This window comes from Malus sylvestris, chromosome 10 (genome assembly GCF_916048215.2).
Source record: "Malus sylvestris chromosome 10, drMalSylv7.2, whole genome shotgun sequence".
In the NCBI taxonomy this organism is placed as follows: domain Eukaryota; kingdom Viridiplantae; phylum Streptophyta; class Magnoliopsida; order Rosales; family Rosaceae; genus Malus; species Malus sylvestris.
In genome coordinates this window covers 2937733-2950082 of record NC_062269.1, presented here as the reverse complement: position 1 = coordinate 2950082, position 12350 = coordinate 2937733, and the positions used below count along the sequence as shown (strand labels likewise).

Below are 12350 nucleotides of genomic sequence, written 5' to 3'. Positions count from 1 at the left end.
GTTAGGAAAAGCTCTCGCATGTACAGGCGACTGATAACATGCTGTCCGAGTTATCAGTAGTGGTACCTGCTATCCTGATGAACCGCTACAGGATGGGACCGATTCAATGTGTTGAAGCAGGCATTTAGCTAGACCACTCTGTACTTAACAACCTTAGGTGGAGATCAAATCGAACCCTGTACACCAAGTAACACCAGTAGGAAAACTAGTCTTTTGGACCGACTATTTTCAAAACAATGGAGAGACAGATAAGGCAAGCTTTGCGGAGAGGAAGACGGTAAGAACGGAAACAATGAAAGAGAGAAAAGTAACCTTCAAAACAGAGGACTCCGTTGAGATGAAATAAACTTCTGACTTTCATGTGAACAGATGTTGCTAACGAAACAAGGTCGAGAAACTTTGGATACATACCTTTCTTTCCATTAGAGGGAAACAAAATGAGGTCGAAGCAATCAGGGTAACATCTTCTTGGGCAAGAGTTGGAACTCAACCAAGAGAATTGACAAAATCAAACCCTACACAAGGATCAGAACGGATGAACTTTACAGGCGTCTTCGCACGACCAAATCACAGTCAAAATCCTGCAATAAGAGTGGGAACATATGCATAAATAACCCAACACCAATCAATCTCAGGTTCACCAGAAATAGTCAGAAATACATAAAAGCCTAACCTTACTGCATATGGAAGTCAGCAGAATCGACATCAGCCGATTTCATCTGGAGTAACTTGGAGTTTCGTTCTGTGCTTGAAGCTGCATATTGAAATATTGCAAGCAGAAAATTCCAACCACAATCGAACAGCAGATTTGCCTTATTTCTTCTGTCTATTCACCATGCATTAACAATCAAAGTATAATTTGCTATCATTAATCCGCTGTACAGTTTTCTGGACAAAAGAGAGATGGAGTCATTTTCCAACATTGAGGTGGAAAATGAGACACACTCAACCCAAATAAACTAGAATCCAGATGATTTCGTAGGCGAGGCCAAGCTAGCCAGGGCAGCATATTGCCCCCTTATGTTTGAATTCTCTTCCCCGTAGTTCAGATTAGATTAGAATGCGGCTGAAATCTCTCTCTCCGACCCACAAACAAATTCGAATTCCTCTCAATTGGTATCTCGTAATCGGTAAGTAGCAGAGAACAAAAGAAAGATTATGTAACAACTGAACAAAAATGAGAAAGAGCAGCAGCCAGAAGCATGCTCAGAAATTCCATTATACAAAGGTAAATTAAATCAGCAACAACACAAATTAAAGGGAGAAGTTGGTCCATTTGCATAAACCCTAATTTCTATACACAATATATATGGTGATCTGCTGATCCATTCAGTGATGATTAAATACAAAGAAAGAAAAAAAGTCATATCTCCTCCTTACCCAATTTTTATTGGCGCCAAAATTGATCTCATCGTCTTCTTCTTCTTCAATTGGCAATTGATTTCGATGATCATTCGGGGTTATTAGTTCTTCAGTACGAGTCCATCCCCTCCGTTCGGCTTTTTACAATGGCATGGAACACCTCCCTCACCTGCCGCTCCAGAGGATCCAACCCCTCCTTTATCCCCTCGCAGAGACTCGACAGTTGCTGCACTCTCTCCCTCACCTCCTTCTCCTTCGCCTCCGCAAGCGGGAAGTGCGCCGAGTCTGCCAGATCGCCGATCACCCGCGAGCACCTTTCGATCTGATGAATCTCCTTCAACAATGCGCAGGCATTTCTCCGGTCCCGCCGCTTCGACTCGTCCATAATCCGATCGTGCAGAGACAGCATTGACCCCGCCCACACGAAGCTTCTCGGCACGTTGAAATGCACCTGCAGTCCCCTGTCCTGGCAGGGGATCGCCGCCACCAGGGCCCACATTACGAACAGCAAAACCGAATTGATTGTGAAAACCGCCGGCGCGAGCCCGCTGGAGGCCACAATTTCATTGGGCCTAGGGGCGTATAGATTGTTCCCGATTGCCTGCAGCTGCCTCGCGGCCGACCACGACCGCGAGACGCTCCAGGACAGAGATCGGAAGTGGCCGAGCGACCGGTGCTGCTGCTGGTGATGATCCTTTGTGTTGTTGTTTCGGCCGAAGGAGCGGTTCCGGTGGGCTATGGTGGTGTTGGAGGAGTCCTTGTCGTCGAGCATTGCGATGGCCAGGTCGACGAGAGCCTTCTTCGCGCGGCGAAATTGGCCCTCGCCGAGTGTCCTGTCGCGGTCAAGCGCGACGAGGACGATGTCGAGCAGCTTGAGCCACTGGCGCATCTCCTCGATTCCGTCGCGGATGGCGTTGCAGACGTCTAGGGCTTTGACGCTGCGCTCGAAGTAGTCGGAGATGTAGCGGTCAACGGTGGGTTTGGAGATGTGGGTTTTGGTGGAGAGGATGAGGAGGGTTTTGAACTCCTGGTGTATGCGGAGGAAGGAGTCGAGGAGGTCTCGGAGCCATGGGAGGGAGAGGAGGTCGTGGGAGGAGGAGAGTTGGAGGAAGCAATCGGCGACGTGGGTTTGGAAGGAATCGAGGTTCAATCCACCACTACCACCGCCACCACCACCTGAAAGGCCGTGGGTTTCCATTGAATTCAACTGATCGCGTCTGAGGCCGAAGATTGACCGTCCGATTTGGTTGGAACCAGCTGACGAGTATTCCGTCGCTGGCATTTCTCACACAATCCAATCCAAATTCAAACCATTTGATAAGATTATAAACGACTAGAGAGAGAAGGAGTGTGTTGGGAGGGGAGAGAGAGGTGAGAGAGGTGAGAGAGTAAGAGGGACAGAAGGGAGAGAGAGGGTCTGCGTTTTATGGAGGGGAAGGGGGTGAGATTAGAGTTTTACCATAATTAGAAAAACTTAATCACTCTCTTAATTACTTTACTTTGTACTAATTAACTTTTCTTGTTTGCTCCGGGGAAAGCGAAGCTTACACGGAGTGGACACGATGGATTAATTTGGGAGCTCCAAACGCTTTTTAAACATATTTTATTAACTTTTTAATTTATTTAAGATTTAATTGCGGATATCTGAGAGAACCAGTTGCATCTGGGCCGTTGATTTTGGGGTTAGAGGGGGGTTTTGTTACAGTTCGCCGAGGGTGGGGGAGTGGTGCCACTTGGGGGACGAGGACGGACTCGTTCAGCGGAAGGGGTGTACAGGTGGACGGTACAGCTGGGTCTTTGTTGGCGCGTAAATTGGAGAGGTAGATGGATTTAACCTGCTGACTTGGTCCTTCTAGAAAGTTGAGGGTGAGCGAGGGCGGGGCCGAGGGATGAGTGGGCCCCAACGGAGAAGACGACGGGATGACGTCTGTCATTTTAATTTAGCAAAATTGACGGAGCTGCCCCTGGTTCGTAGAAGAAAACGTCAACTCCATTCTACATGTGGCTCACTGCCCTCGATTCTATTTTCTTTTAACTTTCCAACTTTAGTTTTAAGTTTTTCAACCAAAATAAAACACGAATTTAGACTTGGGTTTCTTCTTTTATACGAAAAGCACAAGTTTAGGATACACATATGTTCGTTTCTTTGAGATGGTAACTCCTACTAGTTGTTTGTTTGAGGATAGGAGGAAAGTGAACTTAAAGAGTGGGTCGCTGTAAAAAGATTTAGGCGGCACTTTCATGTAACTCAAAAATTTCCGCTTTACTTTCTGAAACACATAGGTCGCTTCACCTTGCCTTTTGGAACTCGATTTTTATTTCATTTTGCCCTTTAAAGCTTGAAAGTCGTAAAATTTGCTCCAAGTTGCCCTAGATCTGTTAATTTCTTATGTGGTATTGATTTTCAGTGCACCAGGCTAATCTTTTTTTTTTTTTTTTTTCATCTCTTCAACTTCTTTTAAACTTAATATTCTCTTATTGTTGAATGTTAACGATGGAGATTTATAATCAAATTTATTGCATATGTGGCATAGTCTTATTGTGTGTTGGGTCTCACATATGTTTCAGAAGACGACCTATAAGTTTCAACGAGAAGATGGAGTTCACAAGTCAAAATGAAATGAATTTTGAATTTCAGGAAGTAAAGTAGTAACTTTTGAGTTACAGAGAGCAAAGTGGGATTAAAATGGAGTTTCAGAGAGCTTAGCTAAAAATAAGCCAAAAAAGAGTGATCCAATAAAATTAGGGTACAAGTATTCATACACAACTTTGTACCTCTCACACACACTCTATTAATACCTCATGCGAGCTAAGTAAATGATAAATTACATCAGGCAATTTCAAACAAAAATACAGTTCATCGATAATCTCATTCGAGCAAAAAATTTTTGGATGGATAACATGAGAAAATTTGTACATAAGGATAATAATAACAAAGACTGAGCCTCTGAAAGGCCTTGCCCCAACTTCAATGTGGTACAAGGAAAAAAGAGAGTTTGAAATTTGAGCATGCTTTTTGTTAAGAACATTGTTTGGTTTCTTACATGTAAGAAATTATTTCTCATTATATGGCGTCACAACATCATTTCATTGTATGAACTTTCATAAATCGAACCCATTCATTTCTCTTCATTGTTATCTGAAGATACGGAATAGTGTGTTGATTAATGATCAGATTATTATTTAAATGTTGATTTATGTGCTTATTTGCTGTTGATTACACATCATTTAGTTTGCAATTTAGTTTAAAATTTTGATCTCCCTATTATTACCCTTTAAATTAACTGAAATCATTTTTTATGAAATTGATTTTAGATTTCAAAAGAACTTTAAGTGTTTTTTGGAAGAAGCAACATATATGTGCTTCTTGCAAGAATCACTTAAAGTGTTGTACTATGATCCACTTGAATTTTTACTATGAATTGATTTAAAAATATTTTTACTACAACACTTACAAACGAGCTCTTACAGACAAATATCCCATTTTTGTTTTGAAAATTGTTATTAGCACTCTAAAAATTTTAATTTACACTCCAAACTTTCTATATTTAGAGTAAATAATGCACTTGAAAAAGTACAAAATATAAAATTTTAAAATGTTAATAACAGTTGTTTTTGTTTTTTATTACGTATTGGAGATTGGAAACAGATAAGCTAGCATGGCACTTGAGATATTTCAATTTATTTTTCTCTTCCTACTAATTTTCTATTATTTTTCTTCCCTTGTGTTTGGACAATGACAGTTGAAGTCAAACCCTCTATAATTCTAATTCAATCTTGTTTGCCATAACAACAAAATAACGTGCACATCAATATGGTGAAGTATTCAACAACTTCTTTTTGAAAAATGTTTTTATTATTACTTTTTTCATGCATGCATGGCACCCACCTTACAAATATTCAACGAATAATGAATTCCGTTTGTGTCACGCCAATATTTTAACAAAGATTTTTAACAGATTTACCTGTAGAGTGCAAAGTAGGACACAAAATATCAGTGAAAGAATAATGTAGGTCGCTTTAATTTTTAGAAGACAAAGTGAGATTTAACCAGATCTTCAAAAGACACTTTAACTAATAATAACATCAATTTGCTAATAAGCATTGAAAGTGCCAATAAAAAATAAAATACAAAACTAATTAAATATGGTAACTGAACTTTTCAAGTTTTGTGCAATTACCACTTGAAATTCTACCTACCTTTTGTCAAATAAATAATAGGTAACTATTAGAGTATACTTAGTTAATTCGGAATCATCTCTGTGAGTATCTTATGAATTATAGGAATGTAATTCCTTATTTTTTCAAGACTATCCTAATTGACATCATAACTAAATTCATTTGAGTGATACATGTATCCACTAATTTAACATAGATCCAAGATATTTCATTGAATCATTGAGTTAATTTGGAATATCTTTGTGAGTATCCTATGAATTATAGGAATGTAATTCCTTATTATAGTAAGTGAGGATTCTTACCTAAATATAGCTTGCACAAATCAATATAAGGAGTCATATTTTTATATGGTATCATTCATCTAGGTTTTCTAAAGTTTCTCCTCATGAATGGATTTGAAACCAATTTAACTGCTTTAGTTTGGTTTTCTTCACTAAAGTATAAGAAAACCGCACCAAACCTAACCAAACCGTCAGTCATGTTTGATAGGCATTTCCTAACCCTTGCTTTAGCCATATTCGCAGTCATGTCAATTATTTTTTCTCGATGACTTGGTCCTTTTTATCCCCACGTTGGTGTTGGAAATATATCACTTTGTTTCAGAAAAGAGATAAAAAGGACAAGAGCATAATAGTATGTTTGTCTACTTTTTCGAGAGAAGTGGATGCTTCATGTCCAAGTAACTCCAAACCTTTCATTTGTATCTGCTCGAACTGAAACGTGGAATAATATTGTACCATTTATTTCTGAAAAAAGTTTAATTTCGAATCTCAAAATTCTTTTAAATTAAAGAAAGAAAAGTTAAAAGCATCCCAACTGGTTCTTGGAATATTTCACTTTTATTCTTTCACATGATACAATTAGAAACGCCGTGGATGGTGTTCATCATAAAAGACATGCCCATTTTACTCATCCCCAAGAAAAAGCCAGCCATGCATATTCCAAATTAACTAATACTAAATTGCTAATTGCCCACTTCTAACAGCTTCCAAACTTCAAGAACAAGGATTCAAAACATATTTAAGAGGAAAAAGACCACGTTTGGATATAAATATTATAAAAACAAAAACAAAAGAAACCTTTAAAAGTTAAGTATATATGTTTACTTTATTGGTGCTTTTGGTTCTAGTTTTGGAGAGATTTTTCAATGTACTGAAAACATAATTCGGTACATTAAGTGTTATAATAAAAATTGATTAGATACTTGAAACGAACATTTGCAATCACTTTTATTATGATATATAACTTAAACAAGACTTAAGAGCTAGTATTTTTTTTATTTTTAGCGAACAATATTTACTACACTATGGGAGTGAAAGAGTGGACTAAGCCTTATAATGGAATAGCAATAATATGGTTCAAATTCGCTTTTGGTGATAATTGAGCCAAAAACTTATTATTTACAAATGAAGATGAATATTATTAGATTGTAATATTAAGTGGCAAAACTAGTATTAAAAGAAGTCCCAAGTTAAAATCCCATTTTACAATTGATAAAATAAATAAATTAAAAAATAGTCCCAAACCAAGCACTGTAGTTTGTACATTAGTTTACATTTTATATGATTGGTATACATTGATCAACAATAACAATTTCAGCTTTCATGATAATATAAAGGATAAACCCTCAACTTTTTAGTTTCATTCTAAATTGGTCTCAATCTTTTTAAACATTCCAAACAAACACCCAACCTATTGAAATTGTCTGATTTGTTAAGCCTCAACTAAATTTTTGTTAAATTAACTAGTACTTACTTTATCTCTAACCTTAATAGAAGGTCATGAAAACATGGCTTCCATCAAGTATTGGTCACTATCACCCTCAAACTCAATATCAAAAATGACACACCCCAACCGGAGTTGAGACGTGCTGGCCGTCACGTGAGAGTGATGCAGCCATAAGCGCAAAGCGGAAGTGATAAAGAGTAAGAGAAATACTAACAATTTAAAACCAAGCGATTAACAATCCCAATTAAGAAAGGATATTAGTGAGAGTTTAAGTGTATAAATACACTTTCAGAGCAATAAGAAAGTCTAGTTGCAGTCAAGTAGGACAATTACTAAGATACAACACCAGAGGGTGAATCCTACTTTTTCAGGATCTGTCAGAACACCGTTGAATTCCTCGTGGCCACCAAACTCTGCTAACTAAAACCTGAAGGGGGGAAAAACATAGTTGAGTGGGTCAGTAAAACACATTTACATGAAAACCTTATTTTCCTTTGAATATACTAACCCATCGCCGTAAAACAAGTATAATTTTTCCCAAAATTAATATATAAGAATATACATAAATATATGTGTGTGATTATATCATTTCAATCATGCTTCACATAATCATATTCATATGTATGCCATGCCAAAATATAACAAAGTAACAATCCAGGTAAGAATGATTTCATAGAAATATGATATGTTAGCCGAAACCCCTGTGGTAGTCTGAACGGCTGAATTCATAGCTCAAAAGTCAATATAGCCGGAGTCACTACAATGACCTATACGGCAATATACTGCACAAGAGTCGGAACCAAATGCAAAGGTTTGTACGACGATAATGGGTGTAATATAATTATGCTCAATACTACTCTCACATAATAGCCGAGCGATTAATCGCTAGTCACCTACGAGTCAGAACCATAAATAAGGTCTGTACGACAAGACTGTGCACCTAAATTGGATCCAAAATGAGCATATGGTGCGGGAGGTGACATAATAAACAGGCATGTATCATATCTCTGGCTAAAACACAATCACCCTAGGTGCAGTTTTATGAGCTCAACATTATTCAATCACATATCACATCATTGATAATTCATATAATCAAAACATAACTCACCTAAGCTTACCTGGGCCTTCACAGCACCATGCGACAATATACATAATTATGATAATGCATATACTAAAATTAAATATAGGCATTGGCATAGCATGGCATTTAAATCACATTTCCTTTAAATACTTTTTCTGGGAAAAACGTCAGGTGTGTGTATATATATATACTGAAAATAACTGCCCACTCACTGAAATGAAGCCGGGTCGTAACCCCCATGCCTAGCCTGGCTACGCTCGTCCTTCAGATAGGTCTCGCCTATAGGAGAAGCAATTATATAAACGTCACTTTAATGCACATATACCAAACTATGTAATAACTTTTCATACATAGCTCAAATTGGGTATATGAATATACCAAAATGACTTACACAATCTCAGGATCGTCCCCATATTTTTAAAATAATTTTTCATCCACCCACGCGCCGCCACGCACCAACGAGTGCACGGCAATACGCGCGGCCACGCGCAGGCTACTCTGACGGAAACTGTAACGACAATTAGGGAATATTCCGTTAAATCCTAACAGATTCCGTTAAACTTAACTGACGGTGTTAGAATATTCCGTCAGAATTGACGGAATATTCCGTCGTCTTCAACCTCAGACTCCGGCGACCGTCACCGTCACCGGAAAACTGGGAATTTTTCAAATCCATATATCTTCGTCGTTTCTCAACCAAATTTAATGAAATTTGTACCCAAACGAAGCTTACAACATTTAGAATAAAATCATACCAATTTCAAGCTCCCAAAACCACTGGATCTCGCCTAAGAATCCTCGAACTTCCGGCCAAAACTTTAAACTTGCATATCTCGATATCCCGACGTCCAAAAACCTCCAACGAAGTACTCCGAGCCTCGTAAGGATCTCCTTAAGCTCTCTGTGAGCTTGAAATTTCCAAAAACACAAGATTTAACGTTTGCATGAACAGTGTTCAAATCGGAGATAGGATTTCCACGTGAAATCGAAGGTTTCCTTACCTAAAAATGGTACCTTTGAACTCGTATGGTCCTCACGAACACAATGGTTCCCTTCTCCACCTCGATCCTTGTACAAGAGAGAGTGTGTGTGAATCTGATAGAGAGTACGGGAGGGTGAGAGAGAGAGAGAGAGAGAGAGAGAGAAAGTGGGGTGTAATGTGTGTGGTCCAAAAGTCACCAATCAACCAAAACAAAACCAAATCCCTTTTTAGTTCACTTAGGTCCAAAACTTAGGGATCAGTTCAATTATAATCACTTAGTTCCCATCACATACACACCACAACACCAAATAACTCAACCTGTCCAAAGGAAAAACCGTCAATTCACGTCCTCGAGAATGAATATTCCAATATTTCGGGAAGGGCTATGACAAAAAAGCAAACTTCACTTGAAATTCTATTGCATTTTCATCGAGTCACTTGTTGTGGTTATTGATGTAATTATGTATGCAGCCCCTTTATTCAAAGGAATTTCCATTTTTAGGTAAAAATGGGTATTAATAATAGGGCATATTCCACATCGAACTTCAACAATCCAAACCGTCTATTTTGTAAGTCTTGATTCATAAATTATTCTTACAAAAATTCAATTTAATTCAAAATCATTTAACTATTTAATTATCATTATGAAATTCATTGTTTCTCATAAAACAATGTATTCGTCAATTTCTTTGAACTCAATTATATATCTTAAAAATTTTCGATTTGACTAATATTTTGTAAGAATGATTTATGAGATTCAACTTAAAAAAATGAACAACTTAGATTATTGAAGTTTAAAGTAATATGGATCACATAACTAATTTTTATTTTAAATAAAGAATTAGAGATCTATTCCCTTGAAAACCTTCTATAGGTGTGTACGTGGTGTGGTGGACCTATGATCATACGCAGCCACAAGTTACCGGTCCGTCTCATTAAATTGCGAAACACCATGTTGTCCCCCCAGTCCAGAATATAATATACATATATGCATGCTTTGGCTCTTTACACACCTCACATTTTTACAACAAATCTGGGATATGTCTGTGCCCTAATGTATCAAGAAGAAAAAGGATGCTCACCGAATCCTTTTCTTAAGGATCTTAGAAATTTCATGATCATGACTGTTCATCGTATATCGTACAATCAGTTTTTATTACATACTATTTATATTTAATTATAAATTATAAATTTTGAAATGATTTATGATCGCACGATATACGATTAACAATTACGATCACGGGATTCTTAAAAAAATGATCCAACGTGGATACTTTTCCTATCAAGAAATCAATATTTACTATTTTTTTTTCTTTTTAGGCTAATTACAATTTTTACTTTTTAAACGTGAGGCGTTTAAGTTTCAATTTTCTTACATTATATTTGATATTATATTCATTTATACTTTATATCTGAATAAGTGTCTATTATTTCATTATATTGATGATTTCTTTATCAGTGTGTTACAAATGTGATTTAAATATGAATTCAATCAGTAGCGTGCTTATTATATCATTAATTTAATAAAAAATCAAATATTATTATTAAACTGTAGAAATAAATTAATACAGTTTCAATATTTAGAAAAATCACATCAAAAATGTAAAATGTGAAACGCAGTTAGCTTCTGTTTGTGTCTATTTCTAAACAAAGAAAGAAACCCATCATTCACTCAATCAAATATTATAATTAAGTTTGATCACTTCAAACAATTAAGCACATGTTAAAGAAGGGGAAAAAGGTAACAAAGATAAACAAATTGTAGCTTTCATTTTCATTCATATATTATATATGGGTGGGTTGTTTCTTGGACCACAAGTAAATGTAGTTTTCCAATTGAAGAGAGCTTCGAGAGGAACATGAGCTTTTGATTCTCTTTGGAATTGGTCAATTTGTTAAATGAATTTGTTAAATGAATTGATGGATGGAGTGGGACGTGTGGAGAAATCCTCTTTGTGAGTATCCTGAAAATTTTTCAATCACATTCGTTCATCGTATATCGTGCGATCAGAAATCATTGTAAATTTTTTCATTTAAAATTGAATATAAACAGCACATAACGAAAATTGACCGCACGATATACAAAAAAACAGATGTGATTGAAAGATCTCCGAATCATCACAAAGAGGATCTGGCGATGATCCTCTTTCGGACGTTTGTACCACTCTCGCTAGTGTTCTTCTTACAAATTGTTTTTTTTTATTTTAAAATATTTGATGATGCCATTTACTTATTTATATTCTTGATGATGTCATTAACGTATCATTCATTTGGATTCAATAATTTAAGGCTTCGTTGCATGATTGCTTCCGAAATGACAAAAATAGTTTAGTGTTTTTGGGGAAGCACTTTGTCGACGCTTCTTTTTTCAAGCACTCATTTTCAATAGAAATTTGGCCAGGTTTCTTATTAAAGCATTTTATTAAAACCCGTTTAGGAGCAAAAGTAATTTTTACATAAACAGTCAAGAATAAATATCATTGACAATTTAAAATAAGTGAATGAGACATTCTGAACTTGAAGTCTCTACATAGCATGAAGAAGAAAAATACTACTAGTCTGATATCCACTCGGTAAATCTTTGCAAATCCTTGTGGACTAAATGATGTAGAAGGCTGATTTTATCAGGAAACAAAATAAATTTAGAACCCAACGTCGATAATAACATAGTATAATAATTTGTAACGGTAAAAGGTAACTGTTTCATTGAGAATGAGCCTTAGGAAAAGGACAAGTACGACATGGAGACACCACCACGTTAATGTGCTATGCTAATAGCACAAGTTGGCATATGACACCACTATAGTAATGTATCCGTGTCATACAAGTTGCTCTCACGAGAACTGCCCCCTCCCTGACAGAGGCCCCTTTCTTATTTGAAGTCTGCTATTAACTTAAGCCCAAAGCCAGCCATGCCCTAAATACACAAGCACACTCTCTTAACCCCAACCAGATAGCAGCCATAGCCGATTCACCCCTATCCGTCAACCGTGCCGGGTATCTTGACTTTTCACACAT

At 36.9% G+C, this 12350-nt stretch overlaps 2 protein-coding genes across 2 annotated transcripts; both read right to left on the bottom strand.

Annotated features, from left to right (window-relative positions):
• Positions 1-1178: 1178 nt before the first annotated feature.
• Positions 1179-2777, bottom strand: LOC126586924 (protein ROH1-like). Its single transcript, XM_050251885.1, has one exon. It carries the CDS (start codon positions 2642-2644, stop codon positions 1472-1474), a length of 1173 nt encoding a protein of 390 aa, XP_050107842.1. The 5' UTR covers positions 2645-2777; the 3' UTR covers positions 1179-1471.
• A 4708-nt stretch (positions 2778-7485) lies between these two features.
• LOC126587017 (uncharacterized) lies at positions 7486-12350 on the bottom strand. The gene is made up of 6 exons (XM_050251988.1): positions 12258-12350; positions 9352-9445; positions 9106-9258; positions 8742-8858; positions 8563-8629; positions 7486-7696 (listed from the first exon to the last, which is right to left on the bottom strand). The coding sequence occupies exons 1-6, from the start codon at positions 12348-12350 to the stop codon at positions 7690-7692; spliced, it is 531 nt and encodes a 176-aa protein (XP_050107945.1). The 3' UTR covers positions 7486-7689.

Coding starts and splice junctions, on each gene's coding strand:
- LOC126586924 (XM_050251885.1), bottom strand. CDS start 2,644: ATGCCAGCGACGGAATACTCGTCAGCTGGTTCCAACCAAATCGGACGG.
- LOC126587017 (XM_050251988.1), bottom strand. CDS start 12,350: ATGTGTGAAAAGTCAAGATACCCGGCACGGTTGACGGATAGGGGTGAA. Junction 9,259..9,351: donor TTCAAAGGTACCATTTTTAG/GTAAGGAAACCT, acceptor GGAAATTTCAAG/CTCACAGAGAGCTTAAGGAG. Junction 8,630..8,741: donor GGGGACGATCCTGAGATTGT/GTAAGTCATTTT, acceptor CTTCTCCTATAG/GCGAGACCTATCTGAAGGAC.